We start from the raw sequence: 27,844 nt of genomic DNA on the forward strand, positions 1-27,844 counted from the left end.
CAATCACCAAACTGCCTGTGGAGGAAGCAGCTGTGTAATGAACCTGATCCCTCCTCCCCTCCCCTGGAAGCTTCCTCGGTGCCACGTCGGTGGCCCCCAACCTGCGGTGGCCTCGCTGGACCTGCAGCCCAGGGAGTGACGGTGTCACCATCCTCTGTCTGCTGTGACGGATGTCTCTCTGCACTGGAGCTGTTGACCTCCCTGCCTCGCCCACGAGACTCTGAGCTCATTCACATTTATAAACCCAGAATGTTCCGCAGGCCTGTCAAATTGGTTTGCAACTGTGCTTATAAATAAATGAGCAGTTTGACAAGTCACACTTGATCAGATTTGTCACTCCAAATCAGTAATTCTCAAGCTGTGCTCTCAGGAGAGCGGGGGATTCTCGGGGGCACCGCAGGCTGCTTGGCGGGGGAGGAAGCAGGGCCAGTTAGGGCTAGTGGGGCTGCCCCTCCGTGACATTAGCCAAATTGCTTCAATTTAAACTGTTTTATGAAATGGGTGCTTGCATAAATTTCACTGGATAAAATTAAAAAGGTCTACTGTGGAGAAAAATGAAGAAAAAAAAATCCAGAAGTTGGAAAATAATAGCCAGTGAGTAAAAAAATGCTCGAGCAGACTCACCGTTCATTGAAAAGATATCGGCCGAGCCTTGTCCCACGAGCCCAGAGGTCGCCCGTTCGATTCCCGGTCGGGGCACGTGCCCGGGTTGCGGGCTCGATCCCCCATCGGGGGCGTGCAGGAGGCAGCCGATCAATGACTCTCTCATCACTGATGTTTCTCTCTCTCGCCCTCTCCCTTCCTCTCTAAAATCAATAAAAATATATTTTAAAGAAAAGGTATTGACAGGACTGACTTCCACACAAAGGGTCTGCATTTTACTTTTCAACTGGGTCATGATTTCTATCAAGACAGCAATTCTCCTTATTCCCTTTATTTATTTCCACATGCCCACCGGCATCTGTGGGGCGGTGGGGGGGGGGGGGGAACCACGTACCTGTCAAACACTTTCCTAAGTGCAGAGCATTTTGCTTTAAACTCACCAGGTAATCGCTTCTTTGCTCAAAATCAAACCAGGAACAAAAGGTCGTTTGTATAAACTGCGCTAATGACTGACCTTTTCTGCCCATAAAATCATCACTGTTGAATATTTATCTAAACTTTGGAAGATATAAATGTCACTCAGAAATCGCCAACAGCACGAAAGTGGTTGGACGCCCTCCCAAGGTGACCCGCACTCATCTCTTCAGACTGTAAGTGGCACTTGCGCCTCCTCAGCAGCGGGAGAGGTGAGCAGCTGAGCACTTTTAGAGCAGGAAGCCAGGTTCTGGGAGGAAAAGCCATTCGCTGATGTTTCTATTTTTTAAGTAATGTGTTGGTGCCAAACCAGTGTCTCCCGGGGTGGGATTCTATCGCCTGAGCCTCTCTCGGGAGCAGAGAGAGAATTTATAAAAAGCGGATTCCCAGCCCTGCTCCCTCCGACGGCCTCGGGCCTGGCTCTGGGAGCTGCTTTCCCACCAGCTTCTTCCTGGGCTCACACCTGAAACCTACGGGCAGTCTGTGCACCGAAGCGACTCTGCGCGGAGCTCGGGCACCTCCCTTGGGCGATGCGGCGCGAGAATGGATCGGACCACGCCGTGTGGGTGGGTTCTGCTTTGCCATATCCGTCCTGGGTTGAAAGCCACGGGATGTCACTGTCCGTCGCTCAGCATTGTAACCAGGGAGCTACAGCAATGGCCTAACCCCAGCAGCGGGGTGTGGGGAACCCCACGCACCTGCAGGCAGCCGGGTGGCGGGCGGGCGCGCCCCCTTTCCCGGGCGGAGCCTGCAGGCAGCTGGTTCTGCACACTCCCTGTACGGGGCCGGCGCCCCAGCCCAGAGTGGGCAGCGGACAGAGACGGGGGCTGGATGGCGAGAGGGAGGGCGAGACTGGCGGGCACCCGCGGGATCTGGGCTTGTGTCACATCTTCGCGGGGCGGCAGATGGCTGCTGACATCTCTCCTGACACCTTCAGCTTGTATTCCCTTGCAAGGCCTCACCTTAACAAGGCTCTGCGGAGCCAAGTGCAGACGGTTTAAAATTTTATTACGGAGCAGCGGCGCACAAGGGAGGTGGCGATGAGCCCGCATTATGCAGACTGTCAGCCTCCCTTAAACACGGGACATATGGCTCATTTGCCTGCTTGATATCCCGCTACCTGATGTCCTGAGCACTGTTCCATTAAGGGGGTGGTGATAACAAAGTACAATCAGGCTTATTTGCCTGTTATTAGGGAGCTCTGCTTGGGGAGGGCGGTGGTTTGGGCCGCGGCCGCCCGGAGGAGGTGCGGGTGGACCGGCTCTTTTATTAAGACCCAGCACTCGGCCCGTGGAGGGGCGCGCAGGGGGCAGCCGATCGATGACTCTCTCTCATCACTGATGCTTCTCTCTCTCTCTCCCTCTCCCTCTGAAATCAATAAAGACATATTTAAAAAAAAAAAGACTGAGCACTTGGGGGTGAAGGAAAATGAAAAAGGCAGGGCGGTGATTTAGAGACACTGAGACACACAAAGCAGGGCCAGGCGGGAAGGGGGCATCGCCGGACGGGCTCCCTGGCATCCAGGCTGCCGGCCCTCCCCATGCTGCCCACGGGCTGGTGGGCCTGGGCGGCTCCGGGAGACAGTGGGGGGCAGTGGGCTCTGTAGCTAAAGGAACAACTCCATCCAGGTTGTTTAGCAAGGGGCAGGATGAAGACAGACTGATTTTATTCTGGTCCCTCTCTCTGGGCCTGCTGAGGGCTTCCAATTAGGTCCTCGCGGGGGCGCCTTCCTGCCCACGAGAACAGCGATCAGCAGCTTGCTCAATAACTCACAGGGAACACCCTGTTCCCTCCTCTATGCCTCCCCTCCACTCCCTTCCTGACACCTCTCAGCGCCCCGCCCCACCCTGCCCCCCACGGAGGACGGGCCTCGCAGAGGGACCTCGGGTGCTGAGTGCCACGAGGATGGAAGTGGAGGGGACCCACCAAGTGTTGGTCTCCAGGGCAAAAAATACTGAATAAGCCTCACTGATGGATTCCATGCCACCTAATGGGCCACCTGTGTACCTGTCCACACTGCCCTCTGAGCCCAGTGGGAGGTGCTAGCGCGGCGGGTTCCCTGTGCCCAGGGTCTGCTTGTTAAAGCCTGTGGCCCACGGTCCCTTCCTGAGACCTGTGGCCAAGGGACGGAATCTCTCTGGCTGAGTGGGCTGATTCTCAGGGATTTCAAAATATCTTAGTATTTAGCTCTTTGGGGTAAACACGGTACAAACATGACCATATGCTCTGTGACAACTTCATTTCTCAGAAATGCATCTAAATGTGAAGGAAGAAAAGTGTCCTTAAACGTTCTGAAATATTTAAAGTGTCTGGCACGCTGCGCGGCTTACGGGAAGTGCTTACAATGGTTATTTTCTTTATGAGTGACCATTTGCCTGACATGTAGCTGAGTTTCAGTTTATTTATTTTGGGAAATTAGGGAGAAATGTGGTAGAGTCCTTATGAATTCAATGATAGTTTTTTCAATAATACGAAAAAAACCTCCATCTCTCAATTATTATTGTTCAGAGCTTGTCTGTCCACTTGGTAATGCCGCCGGCGGGGACAAATCTGAGCTGTCTGTCCACGGGCGACACTTCCTGGTGAATGGGCCAGGGGACCCCTGAACAGGTAGCCGGTGGTCACTGGGCAGAAGGAGATAAATCCAGGCCTTTGGTTTCTGTAGGTCACTTGCTAAGTGGATCCACAAGGGGGTAAAAAGCAGTTAATCAAACTAGATGTGGGACTGATTCCCGGTCGCCCCCGATGCCTCGCAGAGCTCAGCGTCACCTGCATGCTCCGACCTCGGCGGTGTCACCTGGACGTGCCCTGGGGCTCCCGCAGAGCTTGGACCACAGCAGGAAACGCGCCCAGTGGTAGCAGAGTGGGCACGGACCACCCCGCCTCCCCCGCTGCCCTGCCCTTTGAGTCCCACACGACCCTCTGGGAGAGACAAGCACTGTTTTCACCATTTTTCAGGGTACTCAGCCGACGTACCAGTGACGTTAAAGGACTCGCTGGAAGCTGTTCACCGAGCGAGGAGTAGAGCTGGGACTTGAACTCAGATCCTCTGACTCCATGAACTTTGAAAAAAACAGTTTCTTAGGAAATAAACTGTGTCACACAGTTGGCTGGCTTGACGTTGTAGCCACAACACGTATCCCTCGTACAGCGGTTGGGATATAGCAGGTGCTCATTAAGTATTTACGGACTGAATGAGTGAACACAGCATGGGCCCATTAATTATTAAATGAGCCGTGGGTTTCACTTTAAAATCTCTTAAGGCAGGTGGACCCAGACAAGACAAAGTAAACGCTGATGTCCACTGACTTAGCAACCCAGCAAATATTTACTGAATATCCGCTGTGTCTCAGGTTTGTGCTGGTGCTGGGCCGACCACAGTGAATTAAAGGGGGGTCTCGCTATCCTGGGGGTGCTCACATTCCGGCGGCCAGGGCTCTGTAACCCCTGATTCTACCCGTCCGGATCCTATCAGCTGTGTGACAGTTCTCAGCAATCACCGCATTTGGCTCGGTCCCTTGGTCACCTGGGCCAATTCCGTGCAACGTATAAAATTATAACAAGGATGGAGTCTGCAATTACACCTGCCAGGCTAATGTCTCCAGTGATTTCGAATATGTAATTTCTGTCCTGGTGTCACTGCCTGGGGATGGTGTTGAATGCTTCCCAATGTTGTTTTCATCTTAAATAAATTCCGGAAACAGTGACTTCAGAGGAAACGAGTGGCCAGGAGTTTTTCCCAAGGTCGGGCCACTCAGCAGCGACAGGTCTGGGACCAGAATCCCTGTTTTCTGATTCCCAGGGCAGGGCTCCTTGTAGAACACCCCTGTCTCTCCAGCAGGAGCTCACCTTGGCTTCCCTTCAGTGTAGGTGCATCTCTCAACGCCTGGCAGCCCCAGGACAGATGCAGCAGGCGCTATGACCACCCCCCCCCCCGGTGGGCAGCCTACGGAGGCTGGGACGCCATCTGCCGTCTACCTGGTCTTCCTTGGAGGAAAACTTGGCTACGCTGATAGTCGGCCACGTGTAGACATGTAAAGGCACAGCTCTTAAAATAGTCCGACTTCAGGGGTGCGCATGGGCCGATAAGATACGTGTGACCCACGCTGAGAACTGTGGCTTCATTGGAAGCGCCGATAAATCCGGTGACAACAGCCCTTCGGAACATAAAGAGTTGAGTGGTCTTTCCATTATCCGCCCAGCAGAAAAGCCTGCACGCGGGAAGGGGACCCGGCCTCAGGCCTCAGCCTCATCGCTCACCGGCTGTGTGGCGCTCGCTGTCTGGCTCAGGTAAGAGTGGAGGAAGTTGTTGATATATATCTATATATATATATATATATCTCTCTGCCATTTTTTATAAGTGGGCAATACGGGAAGGTTCCTTTGAATAGGCATCGTTACAGACTTCTCAACCATTTCCAGGTAGTTACACTTTATTGGGAGCAAGAGTTAGTGACAATGAAATTTCAAAGTAGACGGGAACATATAGAAGTTTTATAACTGAGAGTAAAACTGCACTTTTTCGCAGGCAGGTATTCCCAAGGTCAAGAACTAAAGCCGTTCCTCCCTCCCTCCCTCCCTCCTTTCCTGTCACTACTCTAACTTTACCTGCGACCACAACAAAGCCTTTAGGGCGACACAAGCAGAGCGCAGGTGCCGCCTTCCCCATGAGCAGTTGACGTTGGCACCTATGGGGTCGGTCAGCTCAGGACGGCAGGGTGAGCTCACCTGTCACGAGGGGACACCTGTGTGACTATTTAAAAACCGGAGTGCAGGTGTGAGCACCAGTGTCTCTCCTTGTGTGATGTGCTCCTTCCTGACTCCTCGGCGGGCCGGGCCGGGAAAACTCCTCACCCGGATAAATAAAAAGGTCTTAGAGGAGTTTTAAAACTTTATTCCAGGCCCACGCACTGGATGCATTGCAGCCAAATTACACAGCAGGTCCCCGCTCTGTGAGGTTCTTTTGTTTTTACGACCATGGGGAAATTTCCGTCTCCCTGGATAAGCAGTTATAGGTTATCGTAAGGGAGGGGACCTGGGAAGATCTTGTAAACTGTAAAAATGCGCAAGACATTATATTCCCAGATATTTCAGGCTGTTAAAAGGACAAAGACTCACTTACCGTCTGCTGGGCCCCAGGCCCTGCGCGCCTCTCCTCCAGGAGACCGTGGCCCTCGGGAAAGCCCGGGGTAGGCACTCGATGGCAACATCCCCGCCAACTTGAACAACTGAGGCTTTTTTAATGGGGTTTTTGGAGAAATCAGGAGCTGAAGCTAAAAACAATATTTAAAAAACTGTTGAGTCACATAATCACCCTGCGGGAATGGGAGCTAACGTGTGTACGAGAGGGACCAGGCTAACCCTCCCCGCCACCCCCCTGGCCGCAGTCCCTGGCGCTGTGTAAATAGCGTGCGATGAAGGAATGGGCATCAGGGTAAGAGAGCAGGGTGGCTGTGAAGCCTCCGCAAATCCCGCCCGGTGCTCGCTGGCAGGGTCCTAGCCGCAGACTCGGGGATTTGCTCTTCCAAGGAGAGGGATAGACATGGTCAGTTCTGCCGCCTCTCTCGCCGTCTGCGGGACATGGACTTGACGTGTCAGTAGCTACAGCGGCCGTCCCAGAGCCGTGAGGCTACAGGCACGAGAGGAGCCGGTAAAGAAGGACATCGCCACAGCGGGAGCCACGGCTCACCATCACCCCGAACTTCTCGTTAAGAGCTAAAAGGGACCCCTGTTTGTGAAGTCGCTGTAAACTGAGATTTCCTTTCCCTGGTTTTCTTATGTGCAGCTGAAAACATCCTGACGGTACTTTCCGAACTGTCTTCAAAACCTCAGCTGGGACCAGCTTGGAGGAGCCTCTTGGTTTCGCGCCCCCAGCGGTGGCTCCTCCGGGAGCCCCGGTGGATTCCCCGGGCCGAATACAATCACCTGCCTTTTTTCAAAGCTAATTTAGACATTTCCCGTTATTTCAGGGGAAAGCGATTTGTGATTCACAGAAAAGCCGGGTTGGACTTGTGTAATCATAGTTGCTAAGATGTCATTCTGAATCTCTTTGTTGTAGCAAAGGGCTTACCCAACACTCTCAGCTCTGCGTTGGCATAAATGCTCTGGTGTCTGTTTTCCGCAGCGCACTGGTAGACGCCGGAATCGGACACGTTCAGCATCGCTATGGTGAGTGTCCCGTTTTCTACCTGAATTCTTTCCTAATAAAAAAACAAGCCATGTAAAGATGCCAGTGAGTGAGTGTGGACATTTCCTTAATCAGAGCACATTATGAGGTGTCTGTGCAGTTGATGCGACAGGACGGGAGCTGATGCTTATGAAGATGAGCCAAGTACAGTGAAAGACCTGAGCGGCTTCCTGGGGTTAGAAAAAAGAAATGGAAATAGGCTCGGTGTGATTTTAGCGGCTAGCCTGTTTCGTTCCCCCATTTCTTTGGAAACTGGCATTACCTGCATAGCATGTACGTCAAGTCCCTGTTTATATTGGGTGTAATTTGGAACCTGCCACTGTTCCGCTTACTTTAGGAAACCAGGTTGACTGTAATACTAGACACGGATATAGGAATTAGAATATTTCCTTGCTTTTCCATCACAAGGTCTCAAAATGACTTGAATTGATTACTCGGTAATTTTCTAATTGAGTCATAAGAAGGAGGCACTGAATTTTCTTTTCTGCGGCCGACCATAAGTGTGTTTAAACAGCCCCAATCCGTTACAGAGTCCCATTTGGGGTGCAGAATTACACCTCCGAGTGCATGTTACGAAACCGTTTAACATTGCAAACGCAACTCAAAACTGTTTCAAGGTGCCTGTTACCATCCTTTGAAGAATAACAAATAGCTGAGGAAACAGAGGATGTTCTAGGCGAGAGGCATGTGGGGAAAATCCCACTGAAGCCGAACAAAGACCATCATTACGTTCAGCCTCTAAACAACAGATGTCTTTTGTGTCTCTGGCCGTGCCTACACGTGCAAAGTAAAATGGAGAATTAACATGGTTATTTGGATAATTTGATGGGGAAAACCAGCTCTGTCTCGTTTTCTGTGTATTGTGGAAGAGAGTAGGCTTGAGATTAGAAACTGTGGAAAATGGCCGGTGTTCTCCACTCTCCTGTGGGTTTAGACTCAATCGTTGGTTCTCACAAAAGCACGATCGTGGGTAATGGTGAAGACCTTGGGTCCTGGAATCGGACAGACTAAGTTTAGAACACTGATTCCATCATTCACCAGGTGCTGCGTGGCCTTGACCAAACTCCTCTAAGATCAGTTTTCTTCATCTATGTAAAGAAATAATAATCTCGTTTCTCAAGGTTGTCATGAGGATACAATAAAATAAGGCGTGGGAAGTGTTTAGCACAGGCTGTGTCGTGGGAGAGTTCAGTAGATGTTAACGGTGATAATCATGGTAATGCTGATGATGGTGATGCTGATGGTGGTGATGTTATTGATGGTGATGTTATTGATGGTGGTGATGTTGAAGATGATGGTGATGTTGAAGAAGATGGTGATGTTATTGATGGTGATGTTATTGATGGTGGTGATGTTGAAGATGATGGTGATGTTGAAGATGATGGTGATGTTGATGGTGGTGATGGGTGGTGATGTTGAAGAAGGTGGTGATGTTGATGATGGTGGTGATGTTGAAGATGATGGTGATGTTGATGATGGTGATGTTGAAGATGATGGTGATGTTGATGATGGTGGTGATGTTGAAGATGATGGTGATGTTGATGATGGTGGTGATGTTGAAGATAATGGTGATGTTGATGGTGGTGGTGATGTTGAAGATGATGGTGATGTTGATGGTGGTGGTGATGTTGAAGATGATGGTGATGTTGATGGTGGTGGTGATGGGTGATGATGGTGATGATGGTGGCCCCTGAATGTAAGTCTGTTACTGACAGTATGTGACCTGTGAAAATGCTGTGTCTTCTCTACCCTTCGTTTTCTCAATGGAAAATGGGAATAATAGTAATAGCTACTTCGAGCTTGTTTAAGGATTAAATAAATTAGTCTATGTAAAGAATCTGTTGCATTCCCTGGCACCTACTAAGCACTCATAAATGTTAGTTGTCACTGTTAGTGACAAAGTTTCCCCGTCCGAGTAGGTGGGTTTTAATATCTACCCCTCTGCTTACCTCTGGATTGAGTCGCTCACCATTCTTTAGCCACGTGTACCAGGGGCTAGGCTTTCCACTGGCCTTGCATTCCCAAAACAAGCTGTCGTAAATAGACAGGTATGTGTTCTGGATTTTTTGTTCCCATTCTGGAGGGGCTGTTCCGAAAAGAGACAGAGAGCAACCGTTTGGCAAGCTGGTTATTCTAGGCTTCGTGCTCCCGCTTGAAGGCTGACCGGGTCTGGAAATGCTGGACATGCAGGGGCTTCCATGATGGGCAACAGAAATCCTGCTGCGAATATCATGGGCCTTTGGCACAAGATCTATATGACCTTTGTCATTTCGCTGCACGTCTGTGACAACCTGGGAGTGCAGGGAAAGGTCCAAGGGCAGGGTGAGGCCAGAGCATGCGTCGGGTTAGAAAACGTGAACCCGCTCCGAACCCGGTGTGGGCAAAGACCACTGGTTCCACGTGACCCAAATTAACTAAAATTAAGTGTATCTGTGTCAGACATTATGCTTCAAGCTCAGTAGCCTGAAGCATAACTCCAGTATGGGCCTCATTGCACTTTCTCAGATATAACCCATTCCCCCAGGTGAAACCTGTGACAGGGAATGAGGGCTTGTGGCGTGGCTGTTGGCCCCGCCTAATGGAGTCCTGGGTGCTTCTCCCCAAACCTTATCTTTAACCTGAAGAAGGTCTACGTGGTAATGAGGCAGAGCGCCGGTGGGGCCATTGCTGTGAAGGTGTTATTTGGGCGAAAGGTAGTATTATCCTTGCTCTCATTCACGGAACAGGTGGGGTGTAAATTCAATGTTCTGAGGTTAACTCGGCTGCGGGAGATGCACCTGAGGGGCGTCGGCTGCCATGCTGAGGACGCAGGGCAGGCGAAGGAGCCTCGTTTCGGGTTGTTCTGAGTTCCTAGATCTGACAAACAGGATCTGTGGGCTCTTGCTCACTTCATCTCAGGTTTCTTACCAATAATATCACTGAAAGTTACTTCTGCATCTTATTATTATGAGAATTATAGGAGCTGGTGTTTATGAAAACGTCTGTGTGAGCTAACAGGGCTGCACCAGTGTAGGAGAGAGCACTTTGTTATTGATTTCCAATTTATAGATACCTCCCTCTTCTGCTTAACCTCTTGGTTATATGTGTGTCTATTTAACAGAAAAATGGGAGATCTATTAAAAATGAGCCAAAGCTAAAAATCTTGGTGCAACTCAAAATCTCCCAGCCACATCCTTCTTATTTTCCTTACAAAAGATGCTAGATTCCTAAGACTTTCCTTTAAGAAGCAGGGGGTCTTGGAAGAATAAATATCTAAATGTAAATATACATACATATGGGGTAGCATTGCTAGCGCCGTAGAGAAACCATCAGCAGGGATTCATGTTCTATATATAAAATAGTACTTTTCATTCCAGGTTAAAATTGAAAGTCTGGAAGGAAATGGGAGCTAATATAGCCGGGGCACATTACCTGGTCCCCACAGGACGCTCGAGCGGCTTTCCTGTGGCTGATATCAGTGCCTTAGACTTGGCCCATTATCAAAGGATACATTTCTCCAATTACTTCATCAGTGATTCCTAACCCATCACATACAAACATGTCATGCAGAAAATTATTCGGGGCCATGTAGACGTACAGGCTTTAAAAGCTCTCTGGTACGGATGTATTACATTTAATATAGAAGTTAAGGATGTTTTACAAGCTTTCAACGTTACGATAATTCTGGGGTCTGTTTCATAGTTTGATGAAAAAACATGACGTCAATTTAATGCAAGTGTTGTGTCTTGGCCGGGATAGGGGGACCCCTAAAGCCGGCGTCGAGGTAATAAATCGTCTCTCTCGATTACCACGAGAGTCCGGTAACGGAGGCAAACCTATTTTTAAGTGAAGTAGCGACTTTGCTTTTCTGTTACCTACGTGTGAGCAGACAGATCTGGGACAGAAACGGATCCTGACAACTACCGCTCGGTGTTAGGCTCCCGCCCGCGTCATTTCTCCTTCTGCGGCTGGGGAAGCCGTGGCTGCGGCCGAAACGCCCACGTGGGAAGCGAGTGGATTCCGTGGGACTCTGGGTTATGAACCTGCGTGGCTTGCACACCACGCGGCTGATGTTTTCAAGGTAATTCTAACAGACAGCAGCGTGCACAGAGCGCTGAGACGCGCCGCCCGCTAGTCACCCGCTCAGCATCCTAACGGGAAACGCAGCTCCCCGCCTCTCCAGGCCGGGGGCCCGCAGCGGCTGGCGGCCGGTCCGCCGCACGCCCCGAAAGCCCTGCTCACCGTAGGAGACGAGGCGGCCCCTCGCCAGGTTCCTCCCGCGCGGGTTGCCGGCGACGCACTCGTAGGAGCCCTCATCCTCCTGTTGAAAGTTCGGGATTTCAAGGGTAGCCCGGGATTTGCTGTACGTGACTTTCCCTGGCAACGGGCTTCCGTCCAGCCTCCTCCAACTAATATCGGGGACTGGGCTGAACAGTTACACCGCGTTAGAACAGCGTCCGGCTCGGTCTTGGGATAACAGGGTAAAATGAGTGTCCTTAAAATTAACTCTCAAGGAAACAACCCAGCGACTCCATCGCAGGGAGGCTGGCGCTCGGGCCCTGCGACCGTTTGCATTCGCTCAGCGGCCTGTGACACCTCATTAAGGGCCTGCCATGCTCAGGGCGCTATGATCAGAGAGTAAACTGTGAGTAAAGTAGACATGCTCTCCGCCCTCGCATTGCTCACAGACCAGAGGAGCAACAGGCAATAAACGATAGAAAACAGATCTATCTGTAAATTGCAAGAAGGGAAAGAAAGGGAACAGGCTGCAGAGATAGTCCCACGAGTACATCAGTTTAAACATGAAGTTTGGGAAATTCTTTGAGGGACATGACACTTCCGAGCAGGCGGGCTCTCTCCGTATGTGTGGATTCTAAGGAAAAAAATACAGATTCCCCCAACGCCAAATTGGCCCTAGCAGGCAACTGGGGAGGTAGGTGGTGGGTGAGCTGGGTTACCAAGGGGACTAGCAGTGTGATGGACCCTACGAGCCTCAAACACTGTGCTCACCACCCTATTTGACAAAAAGAAAAACAGCAGTAAGTCAGAGAGCTTTACATTGAACCCGTCTCCCCTTAGAACGTGTAGAGTTCCTTCAGTTATGGGAATTTAGCTCAATATTGTATGTCTAGTATCTCTAGTCTAATATGAATGTATTTTTAATATATAAACTTAATGTCTAACAATAAAGAGTGGATTTAGAAATCTGTGGTTTGGAAGGCCTCACTTTTATACGCATCATATAACGAAACTCAGGCTATCAACCAAATTACAGCAGGACAGTGCTCCCTGACAAGCCGTCATTTCTAAAATCAATCGCATCTGCTTACATCAGGGCTGGGGAACCTTTTCTCTGCCAAGGGCCATTTGGATGTTTATAACATCATTCATGGGCCATATAAAATTATCAAGTTAAAAATTAGCTATGACAGAAGCTCCTAGATTTATTAAATTTCACGTCCCGCCTACAGTTGCCTTGGCCGGGCCAGATCAGATGATTTCAAGGGCCTTATACAGCCTGTAGGCCGGATGTTCCCCACCCCTGATTGACATTAACATCTCTTCTGTCCCCCAGCACATCACTCTTCATCCCCATAGAGACTGTCGGGTGATCTAAATATGTATATTCTAAATGTATTTTAAATTAATAATAATAATAAAATCATTTTGCAAAGTCAACTTATCAACTTTGTAGAAGAGGCAGGTTTTTTCAAGTTGATAAAAGTGACCAGGGAGAAATTTCCAAGGATGTGCAAAGCGGTGGACATGAGTCTGCAGAGTTTGAGCTGTGAAATCACCCCAGAAAGTAGGTGGCGAGGACCCAGCAGAGGCCCCAAAGGAAACGAGACACTGCTACAGCCCTGGAAGGTTTCGCTGGCAAACGACTTTGATCTTTCTGTGGAAACTGAAGATGCCGTCGGCACAGAGAGGCACAGAAGTGCTCGCACACGTGTCGGAGAACATGCCCCGGAGTCCATGTTTCAGTCTTACATTGTTCATAATTACCACGTGGTTTCAAACAAACCTTGGATTTTAATACAAAGTAAAATCGTGATTATCATAAATTGAGTTTCTGTCCTTTTAGAAAGTCTCGCCGCTTACTACAAAATTAGGCTGACATTTTAGGAAAATGGCATGTTCCTGCCACAGTTAACCTCGGATAACTGGCTTTCTGTCCACTCTCCTCACGGAATAACAAACTGGCAGAGACAAAAATGAAGTTCTGCAGGAGCATTTACTCGCGTAGAAGGATCTGCACCAGGTCTGAGGGGTCCTGTGCCAGACGCAGGACGACCCGGTTCCCAAAAGCACGGGGCATGGGCCTGAACGTGCGAAAAGTTATCGCCTCGGGGTTGGGAGGACTCTGTATCTTTTATTCTTCACTTTCTGTTTATCTCAATTTCCCATTATTTCCCTACAATGAGCGTGTATGACTCATGTAATAAAACATTCTAAGAAAGTGTGTTTACAGAGAGAAAAAAGGAAGCTCCGATGCCTGTCCGAATGCCTGACCTTCGGTCTCTTTGTGACAGTGAATCTTACATTTATGACAGAGACGTGCCCAGTACCCAGCTGGAAAAGCTCGTAACCGTGAGCATTCGGACAGAATAACCTCAGTGAAGAGCCCTGCCGTGCTTAGATCAGTTCTTTATTTTGATTGTGAAGACAGAGCCCAACTTTTAACATAACTAAATACCTAAATCTCGGAGCCAGTAACAGAAGAGTTTGCTATTGAATGACAGTGATTGTGACTGTATCACAACCAGTAGTTACTGATTACTAAGCACACAGCGGGCCGGGGGCTACGCGTGTGGATAGCATTGACTCCCCTGTAACTAAAGGGGCGGAGCCGGGATTGTGTCCCGGCTTCTTTGCCTCAGGGACCCCAACACTCCCGTGAGACCCTCCTCTGGTAGCTTTGGCGTCTGCGGTTTTACAGAAAGTTGGTCTCAGTTTCAAGTGGGGGCAAAAAGAACAAGTCCCACGAAGCTCAGCTGCTCTGACTCCCTCCCCCAGAGGAACTCGGTGACGCCACGGCGTCTCGGCACAGGCATTGCTCGCCCGATGGGGGACATGGCCCGTCTCCAGGGGAGCCCGTTCCAAGGGAAGCTGTGCAGGAGAGAACGTCAGCACCCGCCCCTCAGGTCCAGGAGCCCCCGCAGCCCCGCACGCCCCCCCCCTCAAGGTCAGCACCGGCCTCTCTTCCTGACAGTCGCCCTCCAGCTGGCAGAGCTGACGTTTCCCGCGACCTGGGCTCACGGCACCTGGGCCTCGGGGCAGAGCACAGGATACAGGCCCTGCGGTTAGAGGCTCCTGCACTGTGGCCACTGCCACCGTCAACGTGGGAGCCAAGGCCACCCGATCAGCCAGATGAGCTCGGGGCTGCTTTCGGAAGAGCTACTGAAGAGGGAGCCTTTCTTCATGGGAATTGGTTCAGACTGTGGGATGTGAACTTGGGGCTGTCCCACCAGGTGGAGAAAGGGGCTTTGAAAGCAAAGCTCACGCAAAGGGGGAGAAATTGGAATTCTTCACGTGTGTAGATCAGGTTACGCCTGGTGCCAGAAGTCTCCCTTTGAACACGTCCGTTGGTCGGTTTTTCTCTTAGGTTTGGGCCTGTCTGAGGCATATGGCTGCTGATCCCATCAGGCAGGGCCTGGTGGGCAGGTTCTGGACGCCTGGGTCCCCACGTGCGCGGCTCCTGCCTGCCTGTGGGAATGAATTACACTGTAGGGCGCATTTCTCCTGGATAGTCTGCTTTATAGTTTAGATAGCTGAGAATTCTCAGGGCAACTACACTATCAAAAAGTAATCACTCAAACAGTAAAATAACTTTTTTCCCATTTAAAATTCTTATCAAGTGCATCTTGTGGCTACATTTCATGTTAACAAATTTCTATTGGGAAAAAAGGAAGCAGTTTTGCAAGATCGCACAGATACTATTTAGATGTTGAGACTGGTCAGATTTGTCACGTCGCCGCCGAGCAAGGAGGCCGGGGTTCTCGTATTACTGGTAACGGGACACAGAGAGGCAGAGAGAACAGCAGTGAAACCTGGGCAACACCAACACGCAGGTGCATTCCAAGGACAAGTCCCCGTTTGGGTGGGACCTTCCTCTGAAGACACGAAGCAAACCGCTTAGAGTCCCCACCCTCTCTCCTGAAGCCTCGCGAATGCTCAGAGCCGGGGGGTCCCCTGGGGTCCTCAGGAGAGGGGTCACTGTCCAATCCCTTGGAACTTTGCCACTAGAAAGTAAGTCACAGTGAGTGGCGCCCTCGTCCTCACTCCCGACACCTGCCGACTCTGGCCACACCCCTGCTTCCGCTACAATCCTCCTGGGTTTTTTATTGTCCTCGTGTTTGATGCAGAAGCCGGGCTCGGATACGACCCTCAACAAAGAAACCACCTTGTGATACTGCGCGGATGCAACAGGGACCCTCGCCCTCTGAGAGCGCGGGGGCCCGAGAGCAGGACGCTGAGAGAGACGGGCAGAAGGCCCCGCGCGACCTCGCTCACAGGCGGAGGCTAAGAACCAAACAAACTGCTGAACAAAACAGATCCCGAGACACAGAAGCGTGGGCCAGACTGAGGACCCCGGAGGGGAGGGGGGGTGGGGAGAGGTTAACCTAAGAGCTTCTATGCTTGTGGCACAGCCCGGGGCACAGACGGAGTGTGGGGAGGGCGGGGGGAGAGGGGCCAGTGGGGGAGAAAGAGGGACATTTGTAATACTCTCAACAATAAAGATTAATTAAAACAGGAAGGAAGGAGGGAGGGAGGGAGGAAAGGAGGAAAGAAAGAAGGAAGGGAGGGAGGAGGGAGGGAGGGAGGGAGGAAGGAAGGAAGGAAGGGAGGGAGGAGGGAGGGAGGGAGGGGGAAAGGAAGGAAGGAAGGAAGGAAGGAAGGAAGGAGGGAAGGAAGGAAGGAAGGAAGGAAGGAAGGAAGGAAGGAAGGAAGGAAGGAAGGAAGGAAGGAAGGGGAGAGAAAGAGAGAGGGAGGAGGGAGGAAGGAAGGAGGGAGGGAGGGAGGGAGGAAGGAAGGACGGAAGGAAGGAAGGAAGGAAGGAAGGAAGGAAGGAAGGAAGGAAGGAAGGAAGGAAGGAAGGAAGGAAGGGGAGAGAAAGAGAGAGGGAGGGAGGAAGGAAGGAGGGAGGGAGGGAGGGAGGAAGGAAGGACGGAAGGGAGGGAGGGAGGGAGGGAGGGAGGGAGGAAGGAAGGAAGGAAGGAAGGAAGGAAGGAAGGAAGGAAGGAAGGAAGGAAGGAAGGAAGGAAGGAAACGGAAAGGAAAGGAAGGGGGAAGGGAGGAAGGAAGGGAGGGGAGGGGAGGGGAGGGGGCCGATCTGATGCAAGCCTCTCACGAACCTCAGATTCAGAAGGGGTGCTGCCCAAGCCTTTCTCATTTCCTCCCGTTTCCTAAACCGAGCCGGCCTGAAGCCGGGCTCCTCGCCGCTGTTTGACGTGACCAGATAACACAAGCGAAGCCTTTTCTCCCTCTCGCTCCTCCCCACCCCTCTGGCTTTGTGCTTCTCAACTGTGTCGCCCTAAACAAGGACCTGGGCTCCGTTCTCTCGTCCCTCAGCCTTCCCCGGGTGAGCTTTCCATTAATTTTATCAAAGACACAGATACATTTGTTAACTCTCTGGCCCGGCTCAACCTTAATTGGAAGTTAAATTAAAGCTCTCCACACACTGCTCGGAACCCTGCTTCAATTCCATACCCTGAGCCCATAAATAGCGTTTTCATTACCGGTGCCGTTTGAGAGCTCCTGTTTCTCCCCTGGATTTCCTAAACCTCATTACCCGCAGCTTAAACCGAGGCTGTACCAGGTTTTTAAGCAGAAAATGGTGCAGGGAACCCGTTTTCTAAGGTGCTTGTGCTGGGATTATTCTCAACTCGAACCTCATTTCGAAAAATCCTGTCAGTGGCTATTTTTAATCGCAGGGACTGAAGCAGAGAAAGGAACCGGTGCGGAGGCTTTGTTAAAATTTCAGATTGCTCGGCTCGCTGCTGTCATCCCCAGCCTGTGATATTCAAACAAAGCACTTGGAGTGGAAGGCCGTCCGGTGGGGACACAACAGGGATAAATCTGCGAGCTCTGCAGAAAAGCAATCTTGCTGCAGGGAAGGAAGAGATATTTTCGCTGGGGGATCTGAGTGTCGTCGGGACCCTGGTGGCGGCCAGTGTCCGCGAAGGGCCCCCTCGGGAACTGCCTCAGCGACAGAAGCGACTGTGAGTCGTTCACGATGACAGTGGCCCTTGCACGCAGGGCAGACAAACACAAGCAGACCCCGCGTGACGGAGCGCAGGGCCCTGACCTCTCGGAGCCTCCGCTTCCCCCTCACCTTCAACGAGAGACGGTGGTGGGCACATCAAAACCAAGCCAGCGCCACACGAAATGCGGGAGGGTCTTCAAGAAGAAGCTAATGGCCCGGCCGGGCGGGGCTCAGCGCTTGAGCGTCGACCCAGGATCCAGGCGATCGGGGTTCGATTCCCGGTCGGGGCACATGCCGGGGTTGCGGGCTCGATCAATGGCTCTCTCATCACTGATGTTTCTCTCTCTCTCTCTCTCTCCCTCTCCTTTCCTCTCTCTGAAATCAGTAAAGATATATTTTTTAAAAAAAGAAGCTAATGAACAAAATAAACTGTCCTCAGATCCACACGCATGGTCAACAGAGGGGACAGTCCATGGAACTGGCCGTAATAGTCTGTGCCCGGCAACGTCACATCAGGATGAAATGCAGAGCCATTAGCAAGAACCTGAAGATGCGGTGCCAGTCCACAGCCCGGGACGCGCGGGAGACCGTGCCCGGAGCGCTCTGCTCTCCCTCCTCTCAGCGCAGCGAGGGGGCAGGCCAGACGACCACTGAGAACTTCAAGTAGGGAACTTTCAGATTCCTCGCCGGTTACTTTAAACCAATCCTTAAAGGCCTGAACAATCTGAATGCACCTGGTTTAACTCAACGATGCTGGTCACCTGGTGCCCTGAGCGACCTCTCTGTGCTGCCACCTGCAGGGACATCACTCGCGAGAGGAGAAAACATCGGATGCCGCTCCGTCCTCAGAAAGTTCTAGAACGCCGAGAAACACCTGGGCAAGACTTCAGATTTACTGCTTGACGTTAATAGCCAAGCTGGGTAACTTTTCCTCCATAAATTAGAAAAAAAAAATAAACAAGATATACATGTTTACATAAATACAGTCCTCGGTATGAAGGCGCGGGGCACACAGGGACATTCAGCGCGGCTACGGATTTTATTTACATTCAGAGCACTGGCAGCAAAGCTTCTACATTAAGAAGAAAAATAAAAGGAAATATGTGTGGCTGTTTACCTGAGCGGCGGAAGAGTTACGAGGGCCCCGGTTTAATCTCTTCCCCGAGAGCACAGGCCTGTATTTCCTTCCAACGAGACACAGGTGTGTCTCCCAGTCAGCCTGCGTTTGCTCGGCACCTACACCCAGAGCTCTCAGGGTGTCTCGCAAGGCAGTTAATTTGCAGCTTAGATAATTAAGAGGCTGCCATGTTAGACAAATGAGAAGAGCAGAGAGTTAAATCTGTGATCACAACAGCCTTGGAACCCCAACACAGAAAGTTAGTTACACATCCCAGAAGCCAAGGCGATTAAAGCTCAGGCAGGAATCTGAAGTTCTGTCATAACCGCTCTACACTCACGTCAGCCTGGCGGGTGGGAGGTGGTTAGAGTCCTGAGCAGACGCTCCAGCCCCCCGACCTCACCCCCCCGCGCGTGTCTGCAGCTGCCTCCCTGGTGGAGGCTGCGGTGGAAGCTGTGTTTTCTCTCTAACCCTCTATAGCAGGTCGTTTCTTTAAAAAATATTTTTTAATTGATTGTTTAGAGAGGGAGAGAGAGAAACATCAATAGGAGAGAAACATTGATTGGCTGCCTCCTGCACGCCCCCTGGGGACCAAGCCTGCAGCCCGGGCATGTGCCCTAAGAGGAATCAAACCCTGACTTTTTGTTGCATGGGGCGATGCCCAACCAACTGAACCACACCAGTCAGGGCTACACCAGGTTTTTACAAATGGTAGTAGACACTGACACCATCACACACAAACTGGTGGGGGGGGCGGCCCTCAACGGCCTTGATTTATTTTTGGAAACACTTATTTCTTCTCATTAAAAAACAGCTTGAATTTTAAAAAGGTTATCTTTTGAAATTTTTAAAATCTTGAATGTATAAAATTAAAACTTCCTGGTTGCTGATATATTAATTACAGAGACTCTAAATGGAAAATGTCTCCATATCTCCATAGTTCCATTCCCCAGATAATATCTTTTTAACATTTTGCTGAACTTTTCCAAGCCTTTTTGTTGGAAAACATTTTCAGAATTCAGGGCTAACTTCACCTGCACATGGGGAATTTATTCACATGATAAAAAGCAATTTGATTAAATGCCAATGGCTGTGGGCATGAGTTTTGAAGTCAGAATCAGTGAGGCTTCGATTTGAACCCCAGATGTACAAGTTATGTTGATTGAGTGACTTAATTTCTCTAAGTGTCACTGTGTGGACCTTCAAAATTGGCATTAAATCAACCCCTGGCTTCCAATTATGTTGGAGTAACTGGAGCTGCATTTACCCTACTGCTTGAAATATCAGGAAACTGGACAGATACGTGGAAACAAACCTGACTCCAGAAGTGTCACAGTGGGCATCCCAAGACCGTGGTCCCTGCAGGGAGCCTCTGGTGCCCTGGTTTTCTGTCCCCAGGCACTGCCCAGCTCAGAGAATAAGGAGGGCAGACGAGCGTGGGACATGACCGACTGCTTCACCGAGGTGAGGGGACAGCACTGAAGAGCTGGGACTGCGGGTGTTGGAGAGGATGGGACGGCAAATGGAGCGTGCTATGGACATCTGCCTGACGGGGCCACAGGAGGTGGCACAGAAGACAGTTCTCAGAGCTCAAACAGAGATGGAAGATGGCATCCCACCCTCTGCAGGAGAGGCTCAGTGGGCACTTGGAGATTCAGCAGAAGGTGCATCTCAGTCATGAACTAGCCTGAGACTAAGGTTGACTCCATATTCACTCTAAGGACACTCACAGGCCACAGGAAGATCGCCCTGACTCCCAGGAACAACTCCTATCAATAAAATCTAACACCTCAAATAAATACACCACAGTCCAGCATTCAGCATCCTAACGTTTATGTCTATAATTCAACCAAAAATTACTGGACAACCTAAAAAGCATACAAAGAGAAACATGACTACCAGGAAAAACAGTCAATAGAAACAGACCCACAGGTGGGAGAGATGGAATGAGCAGACCAGGGCCTTCACATCCTCGGAGGGGTCCTCGTGGCAGAGCAGGAATTACGGCAGAAAGAATGGCCGACCTCAGACTCTCACGGACAAAGAGCCTCGAGAGACACCCAAGCACGTCAGGGAGACAACAGAAACCCGAGGACTGAGGATGAAATGCAGGCTCAGATGTGCAGCCACCCGACAGTAAACACAGCCCAGGTCTTAGCTACATAAACATAAACCTCACACTAAAATCTTTTACCTGATTCAGCACACCTACGTTTCACCAAAAAGGTGAGGCCTGTTAAAAAGCACAGTCTGCAGAGACAGCGAGCACAGGGGCCGGACTCAAACACGGCCACCGTGCAGGTGAAAGGCGATGTGGTTGACATGATTACCCAGCTATATTACTCCTGCAATGTTCCTGTAGGTTTAAAGTTTTTAGGAATAAATGAAGTTGCGAAATCTGATATGTGAGCAATTCAGGCTACGTTAGTTAACTAAACGGCCCCCTCACCTGCGGGTCTTTTCTATCTGAGACCTGCCCCTGCTGCTCCGGAGAGAAAAGCAAAGGGCGGCAGAGAGGTGAGAGCTGTTCTCCTTTCTGACATAAGGATCTCCAGGTGGCCCACCCCTGGCTCAGGCACAGGTTACACAGAGAGAGAATGGAATTGGCCCTTGGGGTTCAGATAACGGTGAACACTTGCCGCCTCAGTGCCCAGCCTGGCGCTGTGTTTCTTGCACCTATTATCTGTGTTAATCCCCAAAGCAACGCAGGGCAGGTGTCCTCACACCTCCTCTTGGGCGAGATTAAAGAACTTCATGGAGGTCTGTGAGCGTGTTTGCCAATGGTCCCCTAAACTTGAGAGAATTGGGGATTGAATCTGCCTCCCCTGACTTCAGCAGTTATCTGAAACATTTACTTAAAATTTCGAAGTTCAGAACTTAAAACCAGGTGGGCCTAGGTGTGCCCCCCCCCCCCCCCCGCCTTCCTCACAGGAGCTGAACCTGAGCAGGTGGCGCATTCAAGCCGAGTCTCCCGTTCTCGTAGGTAAATAAAGTACCGTGTGCCCCGCACAGTGAGGAGGGTAACGTGCTACATACAGGTTCTTAGTTACACACCTTTAGCAAATCAAATTTATTTACGTGGGAATTTTGAGAACTAGCTTAATAATGTCTAGTTATTTATTATGGATGAGTATTTTTTAAATTTCAGGAATCCACATTTCCTCATGTTAAATATGATAAAATAAGCTGTTGATCTTTTCAGACACTATCTTTTACTGGTTTCCTTTTTGAAATAAATCATGTCATTTTCAGAAAAACATTTTATGGGTAACTTTAAATTGGGAGAAAACTTGAAAATATTCAAAGTTCATAATATCTTTAAAGGCGGGCAAGCAAATAAAAACGGACAAAAGTCCCCCTTTTTACTTTCTTAAGTTAATCAACAGTAATTAATCATTAGACAAATACTATGGAACTAGTACTGAATGAAAATAAAATACATGAAAAATAGGTAACCTGAAAAATGTAAAGATCTTCAAAGTCCCACAGACAGAACAGAACCTAAAGGATTTATTAACCAGCCCTGTTTGGGTCGCTCACTGTATTTACTTAACAGGATGTAGACGTTGAAGAGTGTTTTCCACAGATAGGACTGTAAGTCTCCGTTTCTAAATGTGAGGACCCCCTGGCAATAGACCCCGTGTCCAGAGGGAGCCCTCAGGCCGACCCTGGGGGTCTGTTACCTCTCACAGCGTGTTCTGTGGGCAGGAAGAGCCGCCCTTGCCTGGCAGCTGGTGAGAAACAGACCTGGTCCTCGCAGAGGCCTGCAGCATCTCGCTCTACCCATGTCCCGCGCTCACATGTACGCTCACGACTAAAGCCGGCAGGTCTGGCCTGTCTACCTATAAAAATGAAGTTTGCATATCCCCCAAAGGTAAAGAGATGTCTGAATATTATGTACAAAAAAGCAGGTGTTTGGCTGCCTGAGAGCACCCCAAGCTGGTTAGCCCATAAACACTTGTCTGAGTCTCACAAAACGCCTCCATTCCTGGGCAGGTTGACTCATTTACAACTGTCCACCGTGAACCATGGCCCTTAATTAATCTAATTTGGGAAACTACAATGCAGGCTTTTCACTTACAATTATTGCTGGTTAATTAAGCAAGGAGACCCCCGGGCCTCGTGTGGGTGGACGTGGGACAGAATTGGGGGCAGGGTGTGTCCAGGGCTTAGTGACTTGCCCGAGTCTCCCCGAAATGCACTTACTCTCGCCCCGTGCTGTCTGCGTGGGTCAAACTCGAAACCCCAGCAAGTTAGGGGAGACCTGCAGCCCCACCATTTTAAGAGCATTAGGCATTTTGCTTAAGTTCCCACCAGAAACTTCCGCTTTTCCCCAGCATTTGAAACCTATGTGGTCATTCACCTTAGCGCAATGTTTGAATAACAAAAAGGTTTTGTTTAAATTAAAACACCAGGAAACAAAGCAAAACAAAACAACCTTACTTTCCAAGGGCAAAGCATTCCAGTTTTACAGACGAATCCTTTGCGGCTTGTATAGTTTCGGGGAAACGCACTTCAATCTTTGGTTCATACTCCCCCATCACACCTGTTAAATATCAAAAGAGCTAGCAGCATTTCTGGAGAACAGAGTTTCCTATGAAGTAGATGCTTTGTTAACCAAAATCGGATTCTCTTGTCCTGCAATTAACAGTATCTTTCTACACTTCAGCGGGTGACGGGCAGAGAGAAAACACCGTGACACTGTTTGCGGGATTCGGCATTTCCCCTCGCTCCTGAAAAATACATGCCCAGGGCACATCGAAGTGCCAGGTAAAAGCACCGGCCCCCGTTTCCCTGTGTCCCCCCACATCAGCACCTTAAGAAGAATTCATGTTACCAATTAGGAACTCAAGGCACCAAGTATCTAAGAGGCTCCTGAGCTAACACAGATGTTTCTCTGTAGAGATACCGTGTCCAGCTCCACGGAACCCACGGCCAGGTCGGCCCAGGAGTAAAGACATTTTCAGCCAACAAGGGCAGGGGCCTGATGTTGCACCTTAGTCCAAATGTCAGTATTTCTGCAACAAACGTATGAAGTAATCGTGCCAGTTGGGATAAACAAAGACATAAATATTCTTATGTCACGTTATCGAGGTTCTGCTAACAAATTGGCTATCCACTGATAGGAAACATACTTGTTTTCATAGTTTTTAAAAGTACGGTAAGGAACCGTGGACGTGGGCTAAGACGGGAGTGAGGCCGCCGTCGGATCGTTGTAAATACGCCACCTGTCAGGGGAGGGGTTGACCGGCAGGATCGGGCCTCGTTGGCTTAATTCATTTAACCAGTGACACGCCGAGGCTCTTTAAAAGTTTGATCATGTTTTTACTTATATACCAAACACCAGGGTAATAATATATACCTAAAATAAATGGTTATTGGTGGCCGGTACAGTGTCACAAAAGGCAAAAATTACAAAATATATAGAACTAGCCACACCTCATTTTTACGACCTCGGTCATCCTGACACCGAAAAGGCCTGGTGGGGGCAGAGCATCCTCATCACTCAGCTGTGTGGGTGGGTTTTCTGTCTCCCTGACAGCTGGTGTTCCCTGGGTGACTGCTTTACTACGTACGATGCTCTGGTCTCTTGTTCCCATCAACGTGTTGAAGGGAGGGGGGGTGGAAGGATACAGGAGTTAAAAAGGGGGCGATGCAGAAACTAAGCGTAAACCGGAAAAAGTGGGAGAACAGCAGAATTTCAACACATATTGTCGACGTGTGGGCTCCCCCGGTCAGGAGCAGAGCACCCCCTGAAGGGAGGCTCCTGAGTACGTCTAGAGGTCGCTAAATTCTGAACCGGGACCATGCAGGTCATCTGGATGGTCCCTGAGGATGACTATCTAAGAACCCTGCCCGGGGCCGGCTTCGTCACTCCAGCAGCCGGATCAGCGCCATCCTCGCGCTTTCGCTAAACTCCTCGGGGAGGAGATACGCTCTGGGAGGTGCCACATTTCGAGGCCAGATTCGGACCCTAAAACGCACCAGCGCGCTCTGGTTGCACTGCGTGTGGCTGTGTGTCCCACGGTGCGCGTTTAATGAGAGGATCAGCTGGGGGATTCCCCCCGTGCGTGACTCCCTACGTCTTCTGCGCTCTGAGTCTCACACCAGCGGTGCCTTGATGAGGCTACGGCTCCTCAGAGGCCAGTCCGCAGGGTGTTCTAGGGGGACCAGAGCTCCTGGGGGCCTGCGTCTCCTTCGCCTTGCTCGTGGTGAGTGTGCATCTCCCTGCTCCCCTTGGCTGGGCTCTGACCCCGTCCTGTCAGCCAGGTAAATAACAGGTGGGCACAGGACAAAAATGGAAAAGAAGGGTATTAAGGAAAAGCTGGGTCCCATGTTCATGAAAACTATTTTAATTCCGTTAGTAAGTCTGGTAGCACCCACGGGTGCACACACAAGCCTACTCCCCCTCCCCCAAAAATACCATTTTTTACAAAATAGTCCCTAAGCAAAGCGCAGGTGAAAGACTCCAGAGCCGGAGAAGAGGGGGCGTAGTGCGCCCAGGGCCCTGTTCACGGTGCCACGTGGGGAGCTCCAGAATTTTCTGTTACGTTTTTGGGAACACCCGACTCTCAACATATTTGTGAATTGACCCTGGACTCATAGGTGCTGTGGCTGCTGGGGCCGGAGGGAAGCAGACGCCTCCCAGACCTCCCAGGCTCAGCCCCGGCCGAGCTCGTCCCCAAGACAACGGGTCCTCTTACCGTCGGGGCGCTGCACCAGGGGCGTGGGCGGTCCCCGGACGCTTCTCCGCGCCTCCCTGTTGGTCACAAAGCAGGTGTAGTTGCCCACGTCGGACGGTTCCACCTTGGCGATGTACAGGTTGCCCGTCTCCTGGGAAACAAACCGCCTGTTGTCCTCTTGGACCTGTAAAGGGTTATCGTTGAAGGTCCATGCGTAAGATAAATCTGGAAAACAGAGAAGAGAAGTATTGTACTTTCTAGGTTCCCTCTAATCTGAGAGTCCGGGGCCCTACTTATCCATGATCAGAATAAGATGGTGCCCCCGGCCCAGCCAGCACGGACCAGGAGGTCGGGGTTCGATTCCCGGTCAGGGCACAGGCCCAGGTTTCAGGCTTAATCCCCAGCAGGGCGCGTGCAGGAGGCAGCCGGTCAGTGACTCTCTCCCATCATTGATGTTTCTCTCTCTCTCCCTCTCTCTTCCTCTCTCTGAAATCAATAAAAATATATTGTTTTTTTTAAAAAAGATTGTGCCCCCATTTGTCCAGCTTGTTTGTTGTCCTGGGGTAACTGTAATATTCTCTTGCATTCAGATATATTCCAATTTGGATGATAAATTATGTGGTCATCCGGCCCATGGTGTCCCGAAGGCAAAAGCAGGAACTGTGGCTGGAGGGGGTGACAGAACACTGACCGTTAATGTGATGGAGAACGGTGTACGCTTCAGAGCTCCCGCAGAGGCCGATTCACGAGGTGGTGAGCTCCCCGTCATTAGTGGTGACCACGCAGAGGATGGACGAGCACTGCCTGAGACGTTGCAGGATTTACCTTTGCGTCGGGCAGGAGGCTGGGCCTGCTTCTGTGGCTGGTCCCCTCTGCCCTCGGCATTCGTTACCTCCCCAGGACTACGCTTTATACGAAGGCCGCGCAAAGGCAACTCGCTGCTTATTTTCGAAAACGGGCCCTGGCTCTTGACCTGCCCCAGTTGCCGGGTCTCCGCCCCTGCAGGCCCCTCCCTGCCCTCCGTCACCCGCGTGGCCTCTCGCGTCTGAGTTTTTTTACTGAGCCCTTTGCGGCCTCACCGCCAAGCCTCCTGCTCGTCTCCACCCAAAAGATGTTCAGAGGGATTTTGTTTGAAACCAGAGAGCCGTGTAGATCGTGAGCTTTTCAGTATAAAGAGGAGGGGGGTGTAGTTCGGGTTCCCCAGGTGTCAGCGACGCCTCGTCTTTTGAACCTTTAGTGAAACAGGGATGGTCTTGAGCAAGTTCCCGGGCCGGGTCTCAGCTGGGGGTCTCCACTCGGCACCTGCGCGGGGGAGGCCGGCGCCCGCTCTGAGAGCCCAGGCTGCCCCTTTCACTTAGCGGAAATCACGGGCTGCCTCTCCCGTGCCCCGAAATCTTTATTTCCTTTACGCTGTGACTGTGGGCCCGCGGCCGGAGTTTCCCCGCCTCTCGTGGGGACTTCGCCCTCTCAGGGGCGGCCAGCGCGTCCGGCCGGGTCCTGCGGAAGCACGGCCGTCAGCAGCGGGCGCGTGGAGGCTGCGGGCGGGATGGGGCCCGGGCAGGAGGAAGGTGGCGTGGAGAGCAGCTGAAGGCGGCCCCGTTGCCCGCCTGCCTCGCCACCCCAACAGCTTGTTCTGAGCGGCTGCTGCCACTGTGCCCCGTGACGAGCGGGTGTGGGGCCGGGTGTGAGGTCCTTTCCCGGGGCCGCGTCGTTGGGGCGGGGGAGGGCTGCAAGCCAGACCCTAGACGCCAAACCCTTTCCTCCCCCAGCACCGCCTGCCCCCCAGCACCGCCTGCCCCCCTTCTGTGCGTCGGGGGCCCTCTGCACCCCCGCTCCCCACGGCTGCCCCTCCTCACCCTCGGGCTTCCTCCCAACCCCAGCTCCACGCACACCCCTCCTTCTCACGTGCGGGACGATGGCTCCTCACCCCCGATTCCTTCCCCCTCAGCACCGCCGGCCCTGAGCTCAGTGTCTCAGAACCTTTAGGGTCGAAGGCCTACCTGCCGTTCGCAAGGACACCGAGGCGCTTAGAGCTCGTAAGAGCAGGGAATGGGACACATCCGTGAGGCCTCCAACAAGCAGTTCTCTCTAACGCTGCGCCTAGAGCAGGCTTGAAACTCGAGCGAGCCCCCGCACAGCCGGGGGACTTGGTGGAACCCACTCCCCAGTCGCCTTCTGCGGGCGGGAAGAGCCAGGGGACCCCCTGCGGACAAGTCCCCGGGCGACTCTGATTCTGGGGCCCAGATCTCCGCTCTGCAAACCAACGATGTCAACGACAAGCCCGGCTCCCCCGCGGGAGCCCACCCGCGGGAGCCCCGGTTTGGATAGAGTGGTGGCCCCCTGGACGTGCCCTTGGGAGCCGTGGAGCCTGAGGGAGGGTCTCTCAGCCCACAGCTTCGTGGACCGTCTGGGGTGGACCGAGCCTGACTGGCCTCCACCCGGCTTCCTATTTTTCCGGGCGAGTAAGCAGAGGGGAGACGGTGCACCCTCTGCAGCTGGAATCCGGGGGCCCTTGGGTCCCCTCTGGGGAGGCTGGAGATGCTCTCAGCCCTGTGGTCCCTCCCCTGCCGCCTCTGTCCATTCAGCCACCCCCC

General features: G+C 51.4%; 1 protein-coding gene across 1 annotated transcript in view; it reads right to left on the bottom strand.

Annotated features, from left to right (window-relative positions):
* Positions 1-27,844, bottom strand: part of CNTN6 (contactin 6) — a 127,489-nt gene that overhangs the window by 29,747 nt on the left and 69,898 nt on the right. The window contains exons 6-11 of the mRNA XM_081159966.1: positions 25,272-25,475; positions 23,011-23,113; positions 11,486-11,670; positions 9,214-9,350; positions 7,148-7,277; positions 6,200-6,350 (exon numbers count right to left, since the gene is read on the bottom strand). Of these exons, the coding sequence (XP_081016092.1) occupies positions 6,200-6,350; positions 7,148-7,277; positions 9,214-9,350; positions 11,486-11,670; positions 23,011-23,113; positions 25,272-25,475 (910 nt within the window). The remainder of the gene's footprint in view (positions 1-6,199; positions 6,351-7,147; positions 7,278-9,213; positions 9,351-11,485; positions 11,671-23,010; positions 23,114-25,271; positions 25,476-27,844) is intronic.

Source organism: Miniopterus schreibersii (genome assembly GCF_964146895.1).
Source record: "Miniopterus schreibersii genome assembly, chromosome: 15".
NCBI lineage: Eukaryota > Metazoa > Chordata > Mammalia > Chiroptera > Miniopteridae > Miniopterus > Miniopterus schreibersii.